This window comes from Leptonotus elevatus, chromosome 4 (genome assembly GCF_054856555.1).
Source record: "Leptonotus elevatus isolate MCC_2025b chromosome 4, RoL_Lele_1.0, whole genome shotgun sequence".
NCBI lineage: Eukaryota > Metazoa > Chordata > Actinopteri > Syngnathiformes > Syngnathidae > Leptonotus > Leptonotus elevatus.
Genome location: NC_141242.1, coordinates 13,891,258 through 13,912,028, shown reverse-complemented (window position 1 = coordinate 13,912,028; position 20,771 = coordinate 13,891,258). Strand labels below are relative to the sequence as shown.

General features: G+C 41.0%; 3 protein-coding genes across 7 annotated transcripts in view; 1 reads left to right on the top strand and 2 right to left on the bottom strand.

The window, feature by feature from the left end:
* The window catches only part of frmd4a (FERM domain containing 4A), a 132,306-nt gene extending 131,597 nt beyond the window's left edge, over nt 1-709 (bottom strand). The window contains exons 1-2 of the mRNA XM_086074280.1: nt 640-709; nt 288-452 (exon numbers count right to left, since the gene is read on the bottom strand). The gene's annotated coding sequence lies outside the window, so the exon portion shown is untranslated. The remainder of the gene's footprint in view (nt 1-287; nt 453-639) is intronic.
* LOC147175623 (inosine-5'-monophosphate dehydrogenase 1b-like) lies at nt 266-14,649 on the top strand. Of its 4 annotated transcripts, XM_086074290.1 has the most exons (17): nt 266-382; nt 1,234-1,310; nt 5,289-5,387; nt 5,853-5,901; nt 6,381-6,482; nt 6,594-6,668; nt 8,566-8,772; nt 8,839-8,926; nt 9,004-9,203; nt 9,322-9,412; nt 9,485-9,580; nt 10,560-10,703; nt 11,012-11,153; nt 11,268-11,411; nt 12,038-12,121; nt 12,340-12,356; nt 13,069-14,649. In XM_086074290.1, exons 2-17 carry the CDS (start codon nt 1,261-1,263, stop codon nt 13,170-13,172), a joined length of 1,692 nt encoding a protein of 563 aa, XP_085930416.1. In that variant the 5' UTR covers nt 266-382; nt 1,234-1,260; the 3' UTR covers nt 13,173-14,649. The 4 variants fall into 4 exon arrangements, with proteins under 4 accessions (XP_085930416.1, XP_085930413.1, XP_085930414.1 ...); XM_086074287.1 differs by lacking the exons at nt 266-382; nt 1,234-1,310 and adding an exon at nt 2,387-3,155; XM_086074286.1 differs by lacking the exons at nt 266-382; nt 1,234-1,310 and adding an exon at nt 2,388-3,170.
* On the bottom strand, nt 13,923-20,431 carry prrt4a (proline rich transmembrane protein 4a). 2 transcript variants are annotated; one of them, XM_086074284.1, is made up of 3 exons: nt 20,347-20,431; nt 19,769-20,275; nt 13,923-17,551 (listed from the first exon to the last, which is right to left on the bottom strand). In XM_086074284.1, the coding sequence occupies exons 2-3, from the start codon at nt 20,211-20,213 to the stop codon at nt 15,498-15,500; spliced, it is 2,499 nt and encodes an 832-aa protein (XP_085930410.1). In that variant the 5' UTR covers nt 20,214-20,275; nt 20,347-20,431; the 3' UTR covers nt 13,923-15,497. The 2 variants fall into 2 exon arrangements, with proteins under 2 accessions (XP_085930410.1, XP_085930411.1); XM_086074285.1 differs by having other exon boundaries at nt 19,769-20,392.
* Between the last annotated feature and the right edge of the window lie 340 nt (nt 20,432-20,771).

Here is a 20,771-nt window from a genome sequence, read left to right as displayed (position 1 = left end):
ATACAATACAATATACAATACAATTAATTTCACCGTAAAAGAAACATTTGCATTGCTTTGCATTGCTTTGCATTGGGAAAATGTCAGAAATGCACGGATGTTCAGAATTGTCAGTTTTGACAACAATTAGTCCGTTGGTTTGTTATCATTCCCTTGAATAACTTAAATTTCTAATACGTGTATTGTCTTCCTCGCAATTAACCAAAAAAACAGGCACACGCGTCACGTCATGGACTCCGTATTCAACAGTAGATGGGGACAATGTATCAACATTTTAGATGCTGTACCTGAGTTCAACAGGCGATGGTACTGCTGAGCAAGAGTGCTTCCCTGCGCCGTTCTGCTCTGGGGGATTTGGTCGCCACAGCTGTACGTCTTCCAGGTATGCATGTTTTCTTTTTCTTTACTTTCTTCCTTCTTCTTCTTTAAAAAAAAAAAATCTATTATATCCGCTGTAAAATAGAGAAACATATGGTACGTGAACAGGCTCCGGCGGGTGACTCATTTGTGACTTATCAAACTATCGATCCTTTAAACAACAGGCTAACATTATTGTTTATCTGTGGCATATATCCCCATATCTACTTATCTTACCGCGTTATGGTTAATTTATCAATTCTTTTAGGTAGTTTTGCTTACCTGAAATCCAGCCGTTAAGGCAACTGATCAAATGATGTTTAATGAGTTTTTTTGTTCACCCCGAAGGACCCCTAACGCGGTCTTAAGTGCCTGTGTGAAATATTTTAAATAATAATGTTCGACTAAATTGTATTTGCCTCTTAATATACAGTACATTCCAGTGAGTATGGATAGAACATACAGTCGAAGTAAAAGGAAGCATATAAAATCAGAAAGACCAAAATTTACCACTGTAATGTTAATTCCATGTCAGGCAGAGTACAGGTCCTTTGAGTGGCCAGGGGGATTATTTGATAAAATAAAGAAAATGTCTACTCAACAGTGAAGTTACCAAAATGGGGTTTAACAACATGTTCATTGATATATGATGAGGACTTTTTTTTAAATCATAATATTAGCGAGTGTTGATTCCAACAAGCTTTTCAATACTACAATAGCCAATATTAACAAATGTACAATAATGATTATAATAAATGTATAGCAAGTGTAACAAACCATAATAAACCAGAATATATATATATTTCTGATTGGTTATAATAAATACAAATATATTGCACAATGGTTGGTAAGTTAACACATCTGCTTCACTTTCAGGGGTTCTGGTCAGTGGTTTGACTCCTCATGTGGGGTTTGGATGTTCTCCCCCCCGTGCTTACGTGGGTTTTCTCCAGGTATTCTCCAGCTCCCTCCTACGTTCCACTTCCAACATTTTTCTGCCTTCCTTCATTCAAGCCTAAGATGCGAAGCTGCTGCTTGTTTCTCCTTCTTTCTTTCATTTCTCTTTCCTTCCTTCTCTAACACTTTTTTTTATTGTTGCATCCTTACTTAACTTCATTGCTTATACCAATCTATCTACGTTCCTCACTTAAACCTTAGCCTTCCCCCTTTCCCCCCACCTTAACTTCCGTTCTGCCTCAAGTGCCCTCCACCTTTGTTTAAAAGTACACTTCTGCCTCTTCCTTACTCTTCCTTATTTACCTGCTTTGAATGATTGGTAATGTTAAAAATGTATACCGGTTCCTTTTTTCTGGTCCAATCCGCATAATAATATTTATTATTTGTGTTATGGCACACTAATCAGCCACAAACACATCAGCCATTGGATGTAATTGGTCTTCATAAGGGTGGAGGGAGGGAGGGAGGGAGCGAGAGCGAGAGAGAGAGAGAGAGAGCGAGAGAGAGACAGACAGAGAGAGAGAGAGAGAGACTAAAGTAAGAGGCTTTTCTGGTTCAATCCCTGGGTAACTGTCACAAGCAGTCAGTCAGTCACCTGCAGATGATGGTGTCGAGGGCACCCGGGGCAACACAAATTTATACTATTATTCCGTTATAATGTTCAGCTTTATTGTTGACCCTCATAAACGGTGAGGTTGTGACAATGAAATATATTTAGGTAAATTAGTACAGAAGTCCCACGAAAACCTTAGTTTTAACGCAAATGTCCTAAAATCAAGTGACAACTCTGCTCTACTTTACACAATAACCACAATTTTCAATTGAGCCGCTTTCTGCCTCAAGCACACAACCAAGGCTAACTTTTTAACATCAATAAATGATTTGACCGAGGTCTCATTCACAGATCCGTTTGCTTGAGCTTGGCATAAACACGCGCATTCACACCATGCTAATAAGTGTCTTCTTGACCGCACTCTCCCTTGCGCTCTCTCCCTCAGCCCAACCACCTAACTCAACCCTACACACCCACCTCTCTCCATCCCATCCTGTATTAACGCTCCCAATCCTCTTTGAGGCAGAGTGACGTCCGCTACTGTCAGAAACAGACATAAGCTCTGCCGGCTCCAGGAGAACAGTGGCGAGGAATAACCTTAGGAATAACCAATCAGCACCGATTTCTGCAGTCAGGTGGGGAGGACCTCAAGGGAGAACCAGATCTCTTGCAACCAAGCAGTTGACTCCCATCCCTAGCTGCTGCTCATGCCACTGGGACCTAAACATAGGAGGAGTAAACTTCGTCACAAACAACTTAAAAGTCTTCCCCCAGAAGCTGAAGGAAGAGGACTGAGAGACTGGAGTACTACTACTGGGCTGCTGCTTTTGTTTTTAAATGACTTTATTTGACACAAACTTAGAAATCATTACTTTTTCATTGTGGTGCTGCTGCGATGATGGCAAAACAGATGACAGGACATCTTAGGCCTTGTCAGGTGTGTCTGAAAGGTGTGAACAAGTGAACATGTACTGACGCTGGCTTTGAATGTGTGCTTCTAATTGCTAAAAGTAGACTGTTTGGGAGTCGAGAATCCTTCAACCGTTGTAGCCCTGGATTTCCTAGAGATGGATGGTCATAATTATGAACGCTTCGGGGAGGGGGAGAGGGACAGCTACCAGATTGACTACAGGAGGATTGTGGGGGACATGGAACCTGCACGGCCTCGCCTGCCCAACAGAGATGGGGAGCAGCCCCACCTGTACGGCACCTACGCCCACTCCGGGACGCACAGCCACGGGCACGAGACGGCTGCACAGCGGTACAGCGCCACACGTATCCAAGCTGGGTATGAGCCAGAGAGGTTAGTCTGACTGTCAGTCTGCATTGACTGAAGTAAAGATAACTTTGCAGCGAGTCGTAAAGCAACTTTTTCATCCGGAGACCTCTACTTCATCCCTGAGACCCAAACTAATTCAAATGTATCACACGTGATCCTAACCAGAATGTTGGAACATGTGGGTTGTGGGTTCGAATCCCAGACTTTTATGTGGAGGTTACAAATTTCACCGGCTTCCTCCCACAGAAGACTCTAAATTGCCCGTACATGTGAATGGTTGCTTCTTTTTGTGCATTGTGACTGACAGGCGACCAATCCAGGTGTTCTCCTGTCTCTCATTCACAATCATTTGATAGCCTCCAGCAGACTGATGACCTTATTGAGGACAAGCGCCATAGGAAATTAAAGCATATGCTATAACTATAGGCAGCATGATGACCTTGTGGTGAACACATCCACCTCCCAGTTCTGATGTTCTAGGTATCAGTAATCCAAGTATTAAGGCTCACATTGGTTTTCAGCAGAGACTCTGGTTTCCCCACGAGTCCCAGAAACAGACATGTTAGTTTCATTGAAGACTTTATGCGTACATAATAGTGAATGGGAGTGTGAATATTTCTCTATCCATACATTTGCCTTCCTTTTGACAGACCAGTGGTCTCTTCAAAAAGTTACTCAAGTAAATGTAACGGAGTTAATGTAACTCGTTACTACCCACCTCTACAGACCACCTGGAGGGTATAATTGGCCTCTTGCCCAAAGTCAGCTTGACAAGCAGTATAGAAAATGAATACATGACATTGCCATAACATTTATGAAATGCTTGATGCTCAATACAATTACTTTTACTCTGGCAATCAGTGACCCATTTTTGAATCCCAACACTTTGCTTGGGGAAATCATGATGTATCATTGAACTTTCCCCGAGGTTTGTTTGCTCTGCAATTTTACAAGTCTCTTGATCACTTACCTAAATCCTCTTACCTCACTGAGCTATTTAGTGTGTAGAAGGGACAGATTCCTTGTGTTAGCATCTTCTGTGATAATTTGAAGAAGGATCTGGCACAAGCATGTATGCAAGAGAGGAAACATTCATTGCAACTGAAGCGTCTTGCACACTTTATCTTAGACTATTTTTCTGTGGTATTTGATCATGACTAAAATAGTGCAGACCTTAGACAAGGTGGGGGGGAAATTTTTACTGGCACTAAGCAACTTTGAGGAGGATGGTAGGAACACTGCCACATCAAAAACTACAAATTTGCTGACTGCTTTATGGCATACGCCACTTTCCCCATTCGTTACAAAGACGGAAGTCAATTTGAATGTCTACGCACAATTACTGCTTTCCTGGAAGAAGCTGCAAAACAACTGAAAAGTTTTGTCCGAGGAGACAAAAAAGAAAACAAGAAAAGGGAAGCTACACGGATAAAAGGACAGTCAAGGATCAACATTGGCCCGGCTTTCACTAGCTGGCGTGAGCTAAAAAAAACAACGCAATGCACTTGTCCTCATAGGAAATGTGGTCTTCCTTCAGACATAACAATACCGCTTTTGTCCATATGGCCCGCCATAATCAACGGAAACTGAAAATTCCTTAGTGAGTGCTTTAACCTAGTGCCTTTTTTTTTCAGACCGATACCTATACTGATACTCAACTGTTACCAAATACCGATACCACTTACTTAAAATTCCCCCCAAAAAGGGCATATAATTTTAAAGAAAGACCTATATATTCCAATATAGTATTATTCCTAAAAAATAATTTAATTAATGACAAATTTCTATCCCTCCATTTTTAGATGTCTTTTTCTTTTTTTTCTTGTTTTAATACCGATACCACTACTACTTAAAATTCCCCCCAGAAAGGGCATATCATTTTAAAGAAAGACCTATATATTCCAATATAGTATTATTCCTAAAAATAATTTCATTAATGACAAATTTCTATCCCTCCATTTTTAAATTTCTAGTTCCTGAAGTGGGCAGCCAATACTGGTATCGACCACCGACATGAGTACTGATACCTCAAATAACAGCTGGTATCAGCACCGATACCAATACTCGCCCATCTCTAGTTTACAAACATTATTAAAAGATTGATTCCACAAATTCTAAGCATGTGTGTGTTTTGTACTGCAGCATGGCCGACTACTTGATCAGCGGAGGCACAGGATACGTTCCCGAGGATGGGCTGACAGCACAACAGCTCTTTGCGATTGGCGAGGGGCTGACGTACAAGTAAGGGATGACAACAACGCCGCCGTGTGCACAAAATACACTTCTCCAGATGACACAGAAAATGCAACAGAAAGTGTTATGCACTGTCTTCCATTAACTGTGTAATCTTGTCAGCGATAACATAACTGCATGGGTTTAATATGGAGGATTATTTTGAGTAGTACTACTTTCAAGGATGACTGAGTGCTGAGTGAATGCTAAAAGCATGCATGTGTGTGCGTGAGATAATGGTGTCACTTGTCTCCTTTATGGGTGTTGTACTGTTTGCAGGGTTTATCAGTGTCAAGCGGATAAATTCAGAACTGAATATTTCCATTTGGATTGGAAGATTAATGTTTTAAATACGGGGACATTTAAAGATAAACTGAAGCTTACCCTTGCTTGCCTTAAAAGACACACATTTTGTAAATGTAAAAAATCAATCAAATACAATGCATAAAACATTGATTTTGTCTCCCTTCCCAGTGACTTCTTGATCCTGCCTGGTTTCATAGACTTTACTTCTGATGATGTGGTAAGTATCAATATCCATGGACAACGATTCATTTAGTGAAAAATTGACCAACACTGCGGGATCAGCCCCACACAATCTGCATTGGTGGTATCGTGTCCTTATTAGCCTCGCCTTGTTTTCACCTTTGCAAACTCTACTGGGACGTTAAATTGATTTCATGCACGGGTCACATGGGTTGTTGTTTGAGAGCAGGTGCTCGCTACAATCATACACCTGTGTTACCTGACCTCAAGCAATATAATTCAATCTCGAATGGTCTGGGGTTAACTTTTGGGCACTTTGCGTGCAATGAAACAAAACTAGCATTTGGTTAACAAATGAGCTGGAGGTGCAACTCTATGATGAGGTCTGTGCATGGGCAAGCTGCAGTGTTTGTAAATGTAATCTCCCATCATCAATGCAACCATCTTTGTGCCAATACAATCATTTTCATGTGATAAGCTCACATTGAGGTGCGTCAATTGCTTGCGGTTTTGTAGGACCTAACCTCTGCATTAACACGGAAGATCACACTAAAGACGCCTCTCATTTCATCTCCCATGGATACAGTCACAGAATCACCCATGGCCATCGCTATGGCAGTGAGTTCAGCCTGGTGTTTATGTGGCACGTTTTTGTCCATCATCCAGTTTATCTGTCTGATTTCCTCATACTAAAAAAAGTACCTGCCATCTCTGTTTGGCTGGTTTCAGTTGATGGGTGGGATTGGAATCATTCATCATAACTGTACAGCTGAGTTCCAGGCCAATGAGGTGCGCAAAGTCAAGGTAAGATATGCCGTTAGAGATGATGCAACTCAAATGATACTTTTAGGATGTTATCACATATCCCCGTTTAAAGGCAGTACATACGTTTGATATAAAGCCAACGCGGCACCATCATTGTAACATACTTGTAAAACACTCTATGTTAAGCTTCGACAACCTTATTAGGTATTCTGATATCTGTTTGGTGCATAAAATTCTTAATGACGCAGCCCCGCCCCCCATTAAAAACATTTGTACATCTGCCCTTACAATCAACAAACAGGGTGTCTCCATTGAGGGGCGACTGTAACATCCCAAAAAGAAAGTCTGCCTTTTCTCAGTCCGCCTTTTCTTATAAAGCTATTAAAGAGTGGAGCAGGCTCCAGGACGACCTAAAAAACAACACAAACTTTCATAGCTTCTCACGGGCAGTCAAAGTCAAATACTTGGGTACATGTCCATCAGATGATACCCTCGTGGGTACCGTCTGATGGATACAGCTACGAGTATAACTGCTGCTGCTACAATAACGGAACTACTACGACCACTACCTCAGTGACTTATGTATTTTATGCTTGTTATAGATTTAAAAAAAAATGTTTTCTATAATTCCGCACTTTTATAAGACTTGTAATTTGCTGATACAGCACTATGTATTTGGTACTTTGTATGTTGTTTGTATGTCATTTTAACTTGCTTTGTTATTTTATTTTATGTGGACTACAGATGGAAACTAGCATTGTGCTAAATCGGGTGCAGCCATCTTTTTAATGTTTCTGCACACTGTCCTTTTAATAAACTAAACTCGAACTCAAAAAGCTTTTAACTGGCCTAAATCAACATGGTCTTGATCCTTACATCCAAAACATCAGGTTCTCTCATAGCCTACTAGCCCCCATTTAGTATGTTTTAAAATGTTGTGAGTCGTATGCATTGGTGTGGTTTGTTTGGACACCGGCTTTTTTCGTATCTCATATTTGAGATGCATTTCAGTTCTTTTGGGCTTGTTACTGTATAGAAGAACGAAAACCAGGTAGAAATGGACCAATGAGCTGATTTCGATCTGAAAAAGCGAAAAATAGGTGTGAAATCAGATTAATTAGTAAGCCTGAAACTTGTCAAAACAAACTCAAATCTTGTTGGAGCGTCACATTTTATTCAAGTCCTGTGACGTGAACTTAAAGTGGTCAAGATTTACTACTTGGTGTTGCTGCTGTATTTGCTGAGGCCCCAGATGATGAACTGGATCATCTTTAGAATCCACTTGCAATGTGAATGCGAAGAAAACTCAGTCCCTTTTCTGTTTGTTCACTTCTCGTTTCAAGTTGTCTTGGTTTTGTCTGGACCAAATGACCTGTTTTTGTAAACTTGGTCAGTTTCCTCTTGTTTGTTTGCTTTTCACATTGCTTTGTTTTTCTCCATTTGTTTAGTGAAAAGTCATCAAGACCATCTCTACTGTATCTAATGTTGTTTGTTGTAATGTATTTTAGTTCCTTTGATCGTTGTGTAAAATAAACCAAACGCGAGAGGGTTGGTCCAGTAAACTTGTTTGGACCAGAGAAAGCTAAGGCGTGAAACCAGATTTGTTAGCCTTTTTGTACTCACGTGAATGCTCCAATGCTGCTGTACTGACTGAAACACAACACAGAGAAAAGCAGAACAGGAACGGGATTATTTTTCTGTTATTTTGCAAATGTGGACAAAAAGAAAATTATGTCCCACTGTTTACTTTTATCTAGTGCAAATCAGTCACTTAAAACGTAAACTTCACAAGACGGAAAAAGAGGTTTGAGTAAGATCGACCAAAGGCTGCTAATGTGAAAGTGTTTAAAAAAAAAAAAAAAAAAAAAAGGACTCTATTTGTAACCATGCTTACAAACAACCAATGCTTTACTTTGGCATATTTTGTTCTTGTCAGAAATTCGAGCAAGGCTTCATCACAGATCCCGTGGTAATGAGCCCCCGTCACACGGTAGGTGACGTGTTCGAGGCCAAGATCCGCCACGGTTTCTCTGGGATCCCTGTTACAGAGACTGGCAAGATGGGAAGCAAGCTGGTTGGCATCGTGACCTCCAGAGACATTGACTTTCTCTCTGAGAAGGACCATGACCGACCCCTAGAGGAGGTGTGTATTCATTTGATCATATAGAGAACACGTGTCATTTAGTTTCAATCTTACCTGTATTTATAGGCGATGACAAAAAGGGAGGATCTAGTTGTTGCACCCGCTGGTGTCACACTAAAAGAGGCTAATGACATTCTTCAACGTAGCAAAAAAGGTAAACAATGGCCTACAGGAGAGGCAAAATCATCAACACTTGACCCCAAACACACACACCTTCTGTTACTTTTTTAGGTAAGCTTCTGATTGTCAACGACAGTGACGAGCTGGTGGCCATCATCGCCAGGACCGACTTGAAGAAGAACAGAGACTACCCTCTGGCTTCCAAGGATTCCCGCAAGCAGTTGCTTTGCGGGGCAGCGATCGGCACCAGGGACGATGACAAGTACAGACTGGACCTCCTCGTGCAGGCGGGGGTGGATGTGGTGGTCCTGGTAGGTTTTGACAGCACTATTATCAAATTAATAATTTTGTTTTAGTTAATGTGAAAAAATTCTACTTTTAACACCAAAAAGCTGGATCACCTTACCATAACCATCTTCTTCTTACTAGGACTCCTCCCAGGGTAACTCAGTTTACCAGATCAACATGATCAACTACATCAAACAGAAGTATTCTGAACTCCAGGTGGTTGGAGGAAACGGTGAGCTTGTTTTCTGTCAGATCTCCCACTACTGCGCAATCACCACTTTTTCACACGGTTGTCTCTCTCTAGTGGTAACAGCTGCTCAGGCTAAAAATCTCATTGATGCTGGCGTGGATGCCCTCAGGGTGGGCATGGGCTGTGGCTCCATCTGCATCACTCAGGAAGGTAAATGTCTGTAACGAATTCGCAAACAAGCATTCACCCATTTCCAGCGGTGTTTTTATCAAGACAAAAATTGGGTTGACCAAACTGACAGCTAGCAGGCATAGCAATAAAAGCTTCCTCCAAGTCAGAGGTTGCTTTTGTAGGCCACGGACATCAGAATACTTTTACAACTCTTTTGCTTTTTTAAATGCAACCCACAAATTGGGCTCAGGTAATGTTCGCAAGCCAAGCCCTTAGGGACTGTGATGTCATTTTAAGTCGACAATAAGTGGCAAAATGGACACCTCCTGAGTGGATAAAAATGGGTGGGTTTTGCTGCTTTATTCACATTCCACAAACGCAATATTAACTCATTCACTACCATTGACGGCTATAAACTATTTCTATTAGTTTAACTTTTTTTTTCCACTTTTGTTAACATGAGTATGAAAACCTTTTTTTTATTGTAGATTTAGAACAGATATAACATTTGTGATTAATCATTAGTTAACTAGTTAAGTCATGTGATTAATTACAAAAAAATTTGCTTGTCGTCCCTATTTTTTTAAATGAATTTATGGCAGTGAATTAGTTAATCATAAGTTAACTAGTGAAGTCATGCGATTAATTACGATTAAAAAATGTAATCGCCTGACACCGCTAATTTTAAATAATATTTTATTTTATTTTTTTAAATCTTGTCAGGCGATTACATTTTTTTATTGTGATTAACTTTCTTCAATAGTTAACTCACGATTAATTACACATTTTTATATCAGTTTTTTTTTCTAGCTTTTCATACTCTTGTTAACAAAAGTGGAAAAAATGTTAAATAGAAATAGTTTAAATGAATTTTTGACGTCTATAGCCGTCAATGGCAGTGAATGAGAATCAGTATTAATCAGAATACCATGTTTAGACTAGTGGGACCGCATAAACCATTTTATTGTAAATTTAAAAAAAATATTTGTTTCTAACCATTACATTTTTTGCTTTACAGTGATGGCATGCGGTCGACCCCAAGGCACATCTGTGTACAAGGTTGCAGAGTATGCCCGCCGCTTTGGAGTGCCTGTAATTGCTGATGGGGGCATTCAGACCGTCGGGCATGTAGTCAAAGCGCTAGCTCTTGGAGCATCGACAGGTCAGACATGAAATTCATCCTTCAATTTTTCCATTTTCACTTGTCCTCGTTAGGGTCTGCTGGAGCCAACACCCTGGACTGTTTGCTAGGTACAGTCATTAGCCATTTCATTAGGTAGGCCTGGATTATGTACAATGAACCAGAGCAAGAATTCTGCCTTTCTCAAGGTGACAAAGCTGTTTGGATTGACACTGTTAGAGAGCATTTAATTTGACGAAATGTTTGGCTGTAATTTGCAGTGGTGTGTATATGTCATCATACTGAGGGTTGTTTCTACTATTTTTGTTACTGCTGTTTTCTATTCTCAGTGATGATGGGCTCACTGCTAGCGGCGACCACCGAGGCTCCGGGAGAATATTTCTTTTCCGACGGGGTGCGTTTGAAAAAGTACAGAGGAATGGGTTCTTTGGATGCCATGGAGAAAAACAACAGTCAGAAACGTTACTTTAGGTGGGCTTACTGTAGGTGGTCCTCTGGCTACCTTTTGCCTTCCTCAACACAAACATTGGCACATGATGTTATTAATGTACATATATTGTTTTTTTGGGGGGCGGGGGTGTCCAGTGAGGGAGACAAGGTGAAGGTGGCACAAGGTGTATCAGGGTCAGTCCAAGACAAAGGCTCCATCCAGAAGTTTGTGCCCTACCTCATAGCTGGCATTCAACATGGCTGCCAGGACATTGGAGCTAAGAGTTTGTCAATTTTACGGTAAGAAAAATAATAATCAGGGACAAACTCCTGTATTAGGACACATACCGTATATGCTGTTTTGTAAATTGTCTCTGAGATGAGAGGGTAAATAACACACATGTTGCAAGGGAAAGGTCCAAGTTGATGCAGATGGCTCAGATGCCCACCCAGCAGAGGAAGGACAGGGAGTAGTGTCAAGAACAGGAAGTCAGACACCCACACGCACACTCTCGCAATTCGGATGAGATTCAATAATAATTTTACTTTTGAATCACTATTCTTACTTTGCCATTAAAACAGTTATATTGCATGTTGTGTCACTTGTTGCTAGATAAAATTCATAGAATACAAAAAATTATTCAACAAAATGAACAATCAATTATGTGATGCTTCTTAGAAGCAAAATGGCAGACACATTTTCCAAAATAGGGAGATTAAAAAATATTTAGTTAGTTGTTTAATGTCACACTTGATGTGTGGGGAGACACTCCTGAGATCCAACTATTTGTAAACAAACACTCAAAAGTCAATTTATAGTCTTTCCTTAAACGTAAGTGATCAGAAGCAAAGAGATACACCACCATCTGCTGGATGAATTTAAGTACTACCTCCCCTGCCTCTAATAAGAGTTGTTTTCATCTCAGATCGATGATGTATTCCGGAGAGCTGAAGTTCGAGAAGAGAACAATGTCTGCTCAGATGGAAGGCGGCGTCCACGGGCTTCACTCGTAAGGATTTACTGGAACTTTTGCCCTCAAAGCTTTCCTTTTGCAATGTGTCCATTTGTCGTGCAATTTGAGTCGTTTATCTATAGCGTAGTGGCAGACCCCTACCAACCCGCTCCTGTTCTAAAATCACTTTATTGAGTCCTATTGTTAGATGCAATCACCATGAAACATCATACTTGTTTTCTCTCTTCCTCTTGTTATTCATGCTGTCGTATTAGATATTCTTTTGTACCATGTAAGTACATCTATGCTGCTTTTTCTCCATCTTCTTGCACTATTCATGACCTGTTTCTTAATGGTTTCGAACCAAATACAGTACAACTTGTTACCCAACATTTATTGAGCCAAGGCATTTCTTTTTTTTTTTTTACCTTTTGGAGGGAGGAAAACACTTATTTTGTATGTATGTGCTCTGGCCAAAACCATGTCTCATATAAAAACTATTGATTTGGTGCCATCTGGTGACTTCTTGGTGCCAAGCACCTATGTGTTGAACTGAGTCATTTTTTTTCAGGCCGTAGCTACATCTAAAATACTAAAGTTGTTTGCCGCCATCTTGTGGCCATTTTGTGGCATTTATTGGCAATAGCAAACCTATTGTGCAGGCAGCAACAAGCAGGGGTTTACTGTATTCTGAAATAGAGATGAACACAAAGCAATTTTTCTGTTAATAAAAGGCGACAGGTAGATACGTGAGAAGACCATTAAATGGAAGACTACTAAATTGATCTGACTGTCACTATCTGTCGCTGGCATAGACAGATGAACAAAAATACATAATTTGTTGTAAATGAACAATTATTTTTGGTCCAATTAACTGAAACTGGATCATTTTCTATCGCACTGCTGGCACAGTGGTTGGGAATCACTAGTATGATAGACAGTGTGATGATGTCATCACCACATGGAAAATATGTAAATTTTCGCTAATTTTTCGTCACTTGCAGTTATGAGAAGCGACTTTACTGAGGCCGGAGGAAAGGGAAACACCCGTTCGGGACCGGATGTCCCTGCCCCGGCCCTGCTGAGCAGACGAACAACGCACACGTGAACAAGCTACCAAATTCTCACCTTCATATTTCATATTTAACGATCGCCTTCTAGACACCATGCACTGCTTTGCTTCTCTCATGAACTTGTCTGGTTGACTCTTTTCAAGAGAAAACTGACATTAGTTAATTAATTTTGTGACCTGATTTGTTCCTCGTCATGTTTAGGGGTTTCATATTTTTAAAATAATTATGTGTGTGTCCCACTTTACAGAGCTTTGAAATACTCATCTCATTAGGTACACTTATTCCAGGGGTGGGCAAAATATGGCCCGATGTTGCACCCCCCGCTTTTTTTTTTTCAATACAGCATGAAATTATTGCAAGTTCTGTATTTATTTATTATTATTTTTTTGCTTTAAATTAGCAGTTTTTTCCCCAAGCGAAATAATCGACCAGGATTCTACCTTTGGCCACAATGTGGCGTGGGACTCTAGTTAAGGTAAGCCATTTTAAACTGGAAACAAAAACTTTTCCATGATTATAAACAAACGTTTCAATAGAATTTGTTCGCTGCCGTCCACACGATTAGGGATCTGGGATTTTAGGTGCCAGTCCGAGGTCTGATTTTAAAATATAAAAGTTTCACCTCAGTATAAGTTACAGGAACAGCCAAACTATGTAAAAAAAAAAAAGTGTGACTTAAAGTCCGAAAAATATGGTGTATATATTTGTATATTTGTTAAACTAATATACCTTGGCCTATCTATCCATTCTAAAAATCAAATTTCCCCACAGATGGTCTACACAATTTACTGAGATCATACTGTAAATATACAGATTATCAATACATTTTAAACAATAATTCTATATTTTTGTGTATATCTAGCAAACTGCTTATTATCATATTTTGCAATGGTGTAATAATGCACTGCATAATAAGAGATGACGTTGGATTGTATGGGTGTACCTAATAAGTGTCCACTGAAAGTGTATTGCTTAGGAACTCAGGCAAATAAGAAGAAAAACAATTTGTGCTTTTAAAATGTAACATTTAATTTGATTGTGAACGGAAGGCAACACAAATGTGATCTTGTAGATTAAAAAAATAATAATAATAATTTTGAAAAATCTATTTTGTACATTCCTCCATTAGCATCTCACTTGCACAGTTCAGTACAAATTCAGGGTTTTTCACAATGGTAAGTACTAAGTAATCTCACTCAGAATCTTCTGGTGTACTCTTTATATAAAATGGTCTGCCTAATTACAACAGAAGGAATAAAAGAACAAACTTGTACAAAGATGTAATAATGTGTATTTTTCTGCTTGTTCTGTAAAAGAGGCTGTTGTGTGCGTGTATGTGTGTGTGTGTGTGTGTGTGTGTGTGTGTGCGTGTTTTTGTGAGTGCTGGAACGTGCACATTTGTTCTTGATTAAATAGACAACACTGAATGACAAAAAGTGCTTGTTCTGATAATTGATCATGTTTGATTAACACTGTCAGAGAGTAATAATAAAAAATTGTTTGTTGGTGCAATCCATTGCATTATACTGAAAGCAGTTTCCAATATTTTGTCTATTTCTTGTAGAAAAATTAGGTAAAGGTATGATTTACAAATATTAGTACCTTTCTCTGACGAGCATCAATCACAACTAAGCATTGCTACCACTATTAGGAGAAAATTGTAGCTCTTGTATTCTATTAGATTGCAAAGGCGTACCTAATTTTATATCTAGTGAATGTCAGCACTATGAATAAAATAATTTAAATTAAATTATGGGATTTTAAAAAACAAACAAAAACCTGTCATCACAAGACTATAATAGCTGTTGTCCTGCTGTGATTAGTAATGTGATTCAATTCACTTCAGAGATCTTTTTATATAAATATAAACACAATTCGTCTATAGTATGGTTTATTAATTATATACAAAACAAATTCAAAATGTGTGGAAAATAAGTTAAGGTTTATATACTGCAAAATTACTATAAAAGTGCATCTCAATACATTACAATATGGTAGAAAATTTAGAAAATAGTTTGAAAAGTGAAACTCATTATTTTCTTATTTAAAATTTTTTATTTATTAAACATGGGAAATTGCTTTTCAAGGGCATTTTCTACTTAATATACATATGAAAATTCATTTTTGATTGTTTCTTATGTCAGTTTACAAAATTATCAGATGATGAATGTTAGAGTTGCTGTAATCTTATTATCAAAATTATAAGAAATGAAATATTTCTTGACGTGTTTTTTGAGATGCACCTATACCTTCCCAATCCCTACATTATTTACTCTATTTCTCTGTTAAACAAGTGTATTTTTACATTTACTGTATCTATACAGTATAATCTCATCATGTGCACTCAAATTGCATACAGTCTAAAGTTCAATGGTGTCACTGCAAACGCTCAAAGCATCAATTTGCTTGCACACATTGACAAACTCCGCCTGCACGGCCAGATCCCATTCCAGCTGCTTGCTCTCGCTCAGGTGTTTAGTCCCTGCCAATCGTTCAGATCGCTGGCCATCCTTGGAGGCGACGCTCAAGGTTCGGTAACGTCTGTAGTTAGACAGGTGAGGGATGGCGCGTGGGAGGCTGTTCTGTGCCATGCTTTGTCCTCTGTTGGCCCAGGAATTGGAGCGCAGCTTTCTTGTCTCCTTGGCTTTGCTACACAGGCCCAGGGTTGAACCAGAAATGCTTCCTTTCCAATCAGACTGCTCTGATGACATGGGTGCTTTGTTGTGTGATTTCAGTATACCGTGAGGTTGGGAAGGTTTAGAATTGTTCTCTTGATCCAGGTCGCCACAGGAAGAGGTTCGATAAAGAGAACTTTTCTCACAGGCAGTCTCTTGTTTTGATGTGCCTTGTTTAGGAGAACCCAGTGAATGGCTGGAGGAACTAGGAACGAGTCTTGGCAAGCCAAATATACTGTGAGCGAACAGGGATTCACTAAACAGAGCCTGATCTATGCTGCGGGACAGGTCTATTGGAGATGGAGGCCGTAGGTCCACAGTAGAGTCAGCCCCTAAACTCAGAGACGATAGCTGGAAGTCTACATTTTTGGGCTTGTGCACCGGGCTTGCGGGTGTCGGTAGCAAAGTTGCCTGGGATTGGTTTGGCAGAGATATAAAGGCAAGCCCATTTGCAGGAGGATTCACCATCAAGCCAAGAGGAAGAACTTCCGACTGTCCCTTTGTCGTGACACCACACACTACCATCTTTTGTGGTTTGTCTTGAGACCAGGAAATTACAGGTGAATTTGCATGTCCCGGAGAGGACAAGGTGATCCCGAGCGAGGGCGAGCTGCAGGACAGTCGAGACCAAGTACCTGGCCTTGGATGAGCCTTGAAAGACTTGTTTTGACAGAACAAAGGATGCGTGCCAATGAGAGACAAACCAAGGCAAACTCCAACCTCACACAGCCGGCATCCGATTTGATATCCCCACCAGGGCCAGGGTAGGAAGCCATAGCTTTCAACCCCGCCAAAACCGAGAGCGTGTAAGATTCCATAGAGCTGTAGGCCTCCGCATCCTAACAAACACAAGGAAGCCCCGACTCCGGCACCTGCTGCCCGACCCCAGTCTTCCACTTTTGCAAAAGGGCAACTTGCTGGGTGAGTCATCTCAGGAGATCCTCCACACTCCCTGTTGTCATCCAGCCTGTAGATGTGTTTGGTGTCCACTTGTATCAGATAGTAAAAGATGACATAGGAGCTTGAGAGGAAGAGTGTCAAGCACACAAAGACGCCTTGAGGGACCAGGAGAATGATAGTGGGGAGGTTGTGAAAGAGCTGGAGAATTCCAATGCAGCCTAGAGAAACACCAAAGTGCACCAGGGATAAAGAAAGCAGGAGGCAAGGTTTGGGGAGGGCAGACAGTGAGGGGGAGATGGCGAGCGAAAGGGAAAGACGCTTGCGGGAGCGCAGAGAAAGAAGGAAGAAGGCCAGGGAGAAGGCGGATATCAGACAAGGGAAGGGAAGCTGGGAGAGCAACAGAGAGCTCAGAGGAGGGAGACGGTCTTGATGTCTGTAAGCGTCATAGAGCAAGCAGAACGCCTGAGTTCCTGCGAATCCGAGAAGGAACAAGTGCAGCAGGGTGAAGTAGGGGCTTCCAGATGGACAGCGGAAGGGCAAGCCCAGTAGGCACACCACTGAGATCAGTCCAAACACCGTAAAGACGGACCCAAGACCGTAAATGTGGGCTTCCCAGGCAAATCCCCACGTGGCGAGTGCAGTGTTCCAGTCGGAGTACAGAGGAACAAAAAGGGCAGGACTATGATCCAGAGAGGGACCCTGGGAGTCACTGGGTGGGAATTTGTCCTGGTACATGGGAGTCCAGGTTGGGATAGTTGTTCCACAGGGTGTGACTGATGTCTGGAGAGAACCACTGGTCTTTGGGAGTTGCTGGTCATCATCAGCACCTTGGGGATTATCTATCAAATGACAAGAAAAGAACATTTGAGTTGAGAGAAGACAATTAAGCTGTCATCACATGTTTTTTCTACTGACAGGTTTGCTTTATTTCCCATGCATGGTAATGGTCAGGGAGGAGCCTCCAGGTCAAACCTGTTCAGCGTTATCATTAGCTAGGTTTAGTCCTCACAAAGGTCACAGGGGGCTTCGGGCAGTAGGCGGGGTACACCCTGAACTGGTTGCCAGCCAATCGCAGGGCACACAGACGAACAACCATCCACACTCACTATCACACCTATGGACAATTTGGAGTGTTCAATTAACCTGCCATGCATGTCTTTGGAATGTGGGAGGAAACCGGAGCACCCGGAGAAAACCCACGCAAGCACGGGGAGAACATGCAAACTCCACCCAGGAAGGCCAAAGCCCGGACTCGATCTCACGTCCTCTGCACTGCGAGGCGGACGTGTTAACCAGTCACCCACCGTGCTGCCCCTGAATGATGGTTTAGATTCATTTTTTCTTATTTTCTTTTTGACTCTTAGACACGTACTTGTGTAATTAGGAATCTTTGTGTTTGTTTATTTTGGTTTCTCATATCAATTTGCTCCTATATGGCTGAGTATTTTAATGATCTTTTTGCTGTGCTTCTGTATTGATTGTTCAAGTCAGTGTCAGCTCTTTTTTTGGGGGGGGGGGGGGTCATATTGTGGCACATGCATGTTTGTAGGATGTTGGAGAGGACACCCTGGATTCGTCGCTAGTCATTCACAGGTACAATTATTTATACTCAGCCATACTTGCAGTCACTGAGTGGAAATCAAAACAGAAATTCATGTATTGATCTCATGACATTGATGTTGATTAATTAATTATCAATATTGGATCTGCTACACTTCTTATCAAAATATATTTCTGTGGATTGGTGATGAAGTGCTGCCTCCGTGAGTGAAAATGCAATCCTTGCTTTTACTTTGTTTTTGGAGGATCACATTTTCCTGAAGACGTAGTGACTGCTCGTCTCGACAAAAACCCTACCTACAAACCCCCAATGGCCATGGTAATGAAAGGTGTAATCGACATTGGCCTTGAGAAAAAAAAAGGGGGTGTTGAGAAGTGGTTCAGTGGCATGCGACAGGACTACCTCCTCAAAACATGCTCATTTCAGCATTGCTGTAAAAAACTAAAAATCATGATGAAAGCATGTTAGACATTTTATATACACAGTTTTAAAAGGAGAGACTGCGGGAAGGATTTTGAACTACAAAGCGTCCTTCAAGATTGTGGTCTCTCTACTGATGTACGATACAGAGATAAAGTGGAGTAGCCTATGTGAAGTTAATCCATTATAAAACAGAACAGGCTTGTAAGTGGGTCACACAGAGAGTGGGGAGCACGCGCAAGTAACGAGTGCACATGCGAGTGAGACAATATCGACTTCTCCGCCGCTCCCATTTTCTTTTAATGCACTGAGGGGTTGTTACATGTTATTGTCAAATCATTTCAATGGGATTCTGATGTGCAACTCATTCATAAGAAAAGGATGCTCATGCTCAGATTTATTAGTGGTTATAAATAGAATGCGTCCTAGTTCTTGTCCTCATTATCAATGGATTTGCTCATCCAACAACACCAACAAGTGCTTTTCCTTGGAATTTTGCCCTCTATGAATGTAATTAATTGTTTTAACGGAGTGTATGGTAAAACTGTCACATGTGGACAGAGAATATTGTTAAAAGTGTGATGGATCAATTACAGCAGGCTTTTGGCTTCTATCCATGCTTTATAGCAGTTGTCCTCATTAGGGTTGCGTGTGAGTTGAAATCTATCACAGCTGACTTTGGGTGAGAGGCAGGGTACACATTAGACTGGTAGGCTAGCCAGCCATTTACAGGACACAATTAGATAAACAAACATCCACATTCACACCTATGGAAATGTCAATAAATTCCAACACTGACATGGCGGAAAGTGAGAGGAGTGTTATCTCCATTGGTGGCAAATCCAGGTCCAGAAAGTAAAAACAATGCAACAGTTTGGCTTTAGCCACAAACTAGCTTGTTTACCTGCTGGTTGATTAGAAGCATCTGTGCTTCAGTTGTTGTTTTTTTCTAAATCAAATGATGTTTAAGTCATTTAGTTTTAAGGGTGATGTAAAGTGTTTTGAGATCATAGTTGGTGTTATAATTATAGGGCTTTGTCCCTATTCCCCACAAATAGACGGTGGTTTACTCTACCTCTTTTTGTCTCTGTGTTAGCTCCTCTAGTTGGAACCACATCCTCAAAGGCAGCTTTTGTTGTGATGGTTCTTCCCGCTCTGCCCATGGCTACAGATGGAGTGCTGTTCCCCTTGTTGGATGCATGGATTGCGAAAATGTTCAGCATAATTCCATCTGTTGAAGAAGCTATTGATGGGGTAACTTCTGCAGTACTCTCGGTCTCCAGTTCCTCTTCCCTTCGACGCGACAGCATTGTCTCCGCCTCGACGTCGCTATACTCACCGAGAACTCCCTGCTGACCGTAGTCCCAACTCACAGATGGACTTGAGGAACCGAGCACATTTTCTCCAAAACTAGAATCAAAAGGTCTACGAGAGGATCCCTTGGGATATTCTCCGGTTAGAAATGCGGAGTGAAATGATAAAAGCCATGCCAGGAGGAAAAGAGTCCACTGAAAGAGCATGGTGAGGGTCTATGAAATCCCACTTATCACATATTGGATGGATGTCTTGATGATTTGTCCCCCTAGAGGCAAAATAACCGTCGACATTTAAAAGCACGACTGGGCTAGAGCGTGCATGTTTCAGCATTCTTACCTCATCGGTAGCGCACTCTGCTGCTTCCAACACTGGATCGCTGCATAACTGCACTCTCACTGCATAGTGCTCTCTTTTTTTTTTTGTACACACACGCACACACGCACACTTGTAGACCCCACCTCCTGCAGATAAGGCCCATTCACTGCTCACACTGACATTGCTCAGTTGTCTCAAAGTGTGCTATAGTAGAACGAGGGCGGGAGAAAAATCACTGTTCAATTCAGGTGTATTCCCATTTTTTGTTGTATACATTTAACCTGAACGCTTCTTTAAAACCCTATCCTAGCATTAAAACCCTAACTGGAATGCCTAACCCTGACTTAAAACCTAATTGGAAACCTAACTAGAGTGTTTAACCCAGACATGAAACCCTAACCTGAAACCCCAATTTGAATATTAACCCTCGCTTGAAACCCTAACTT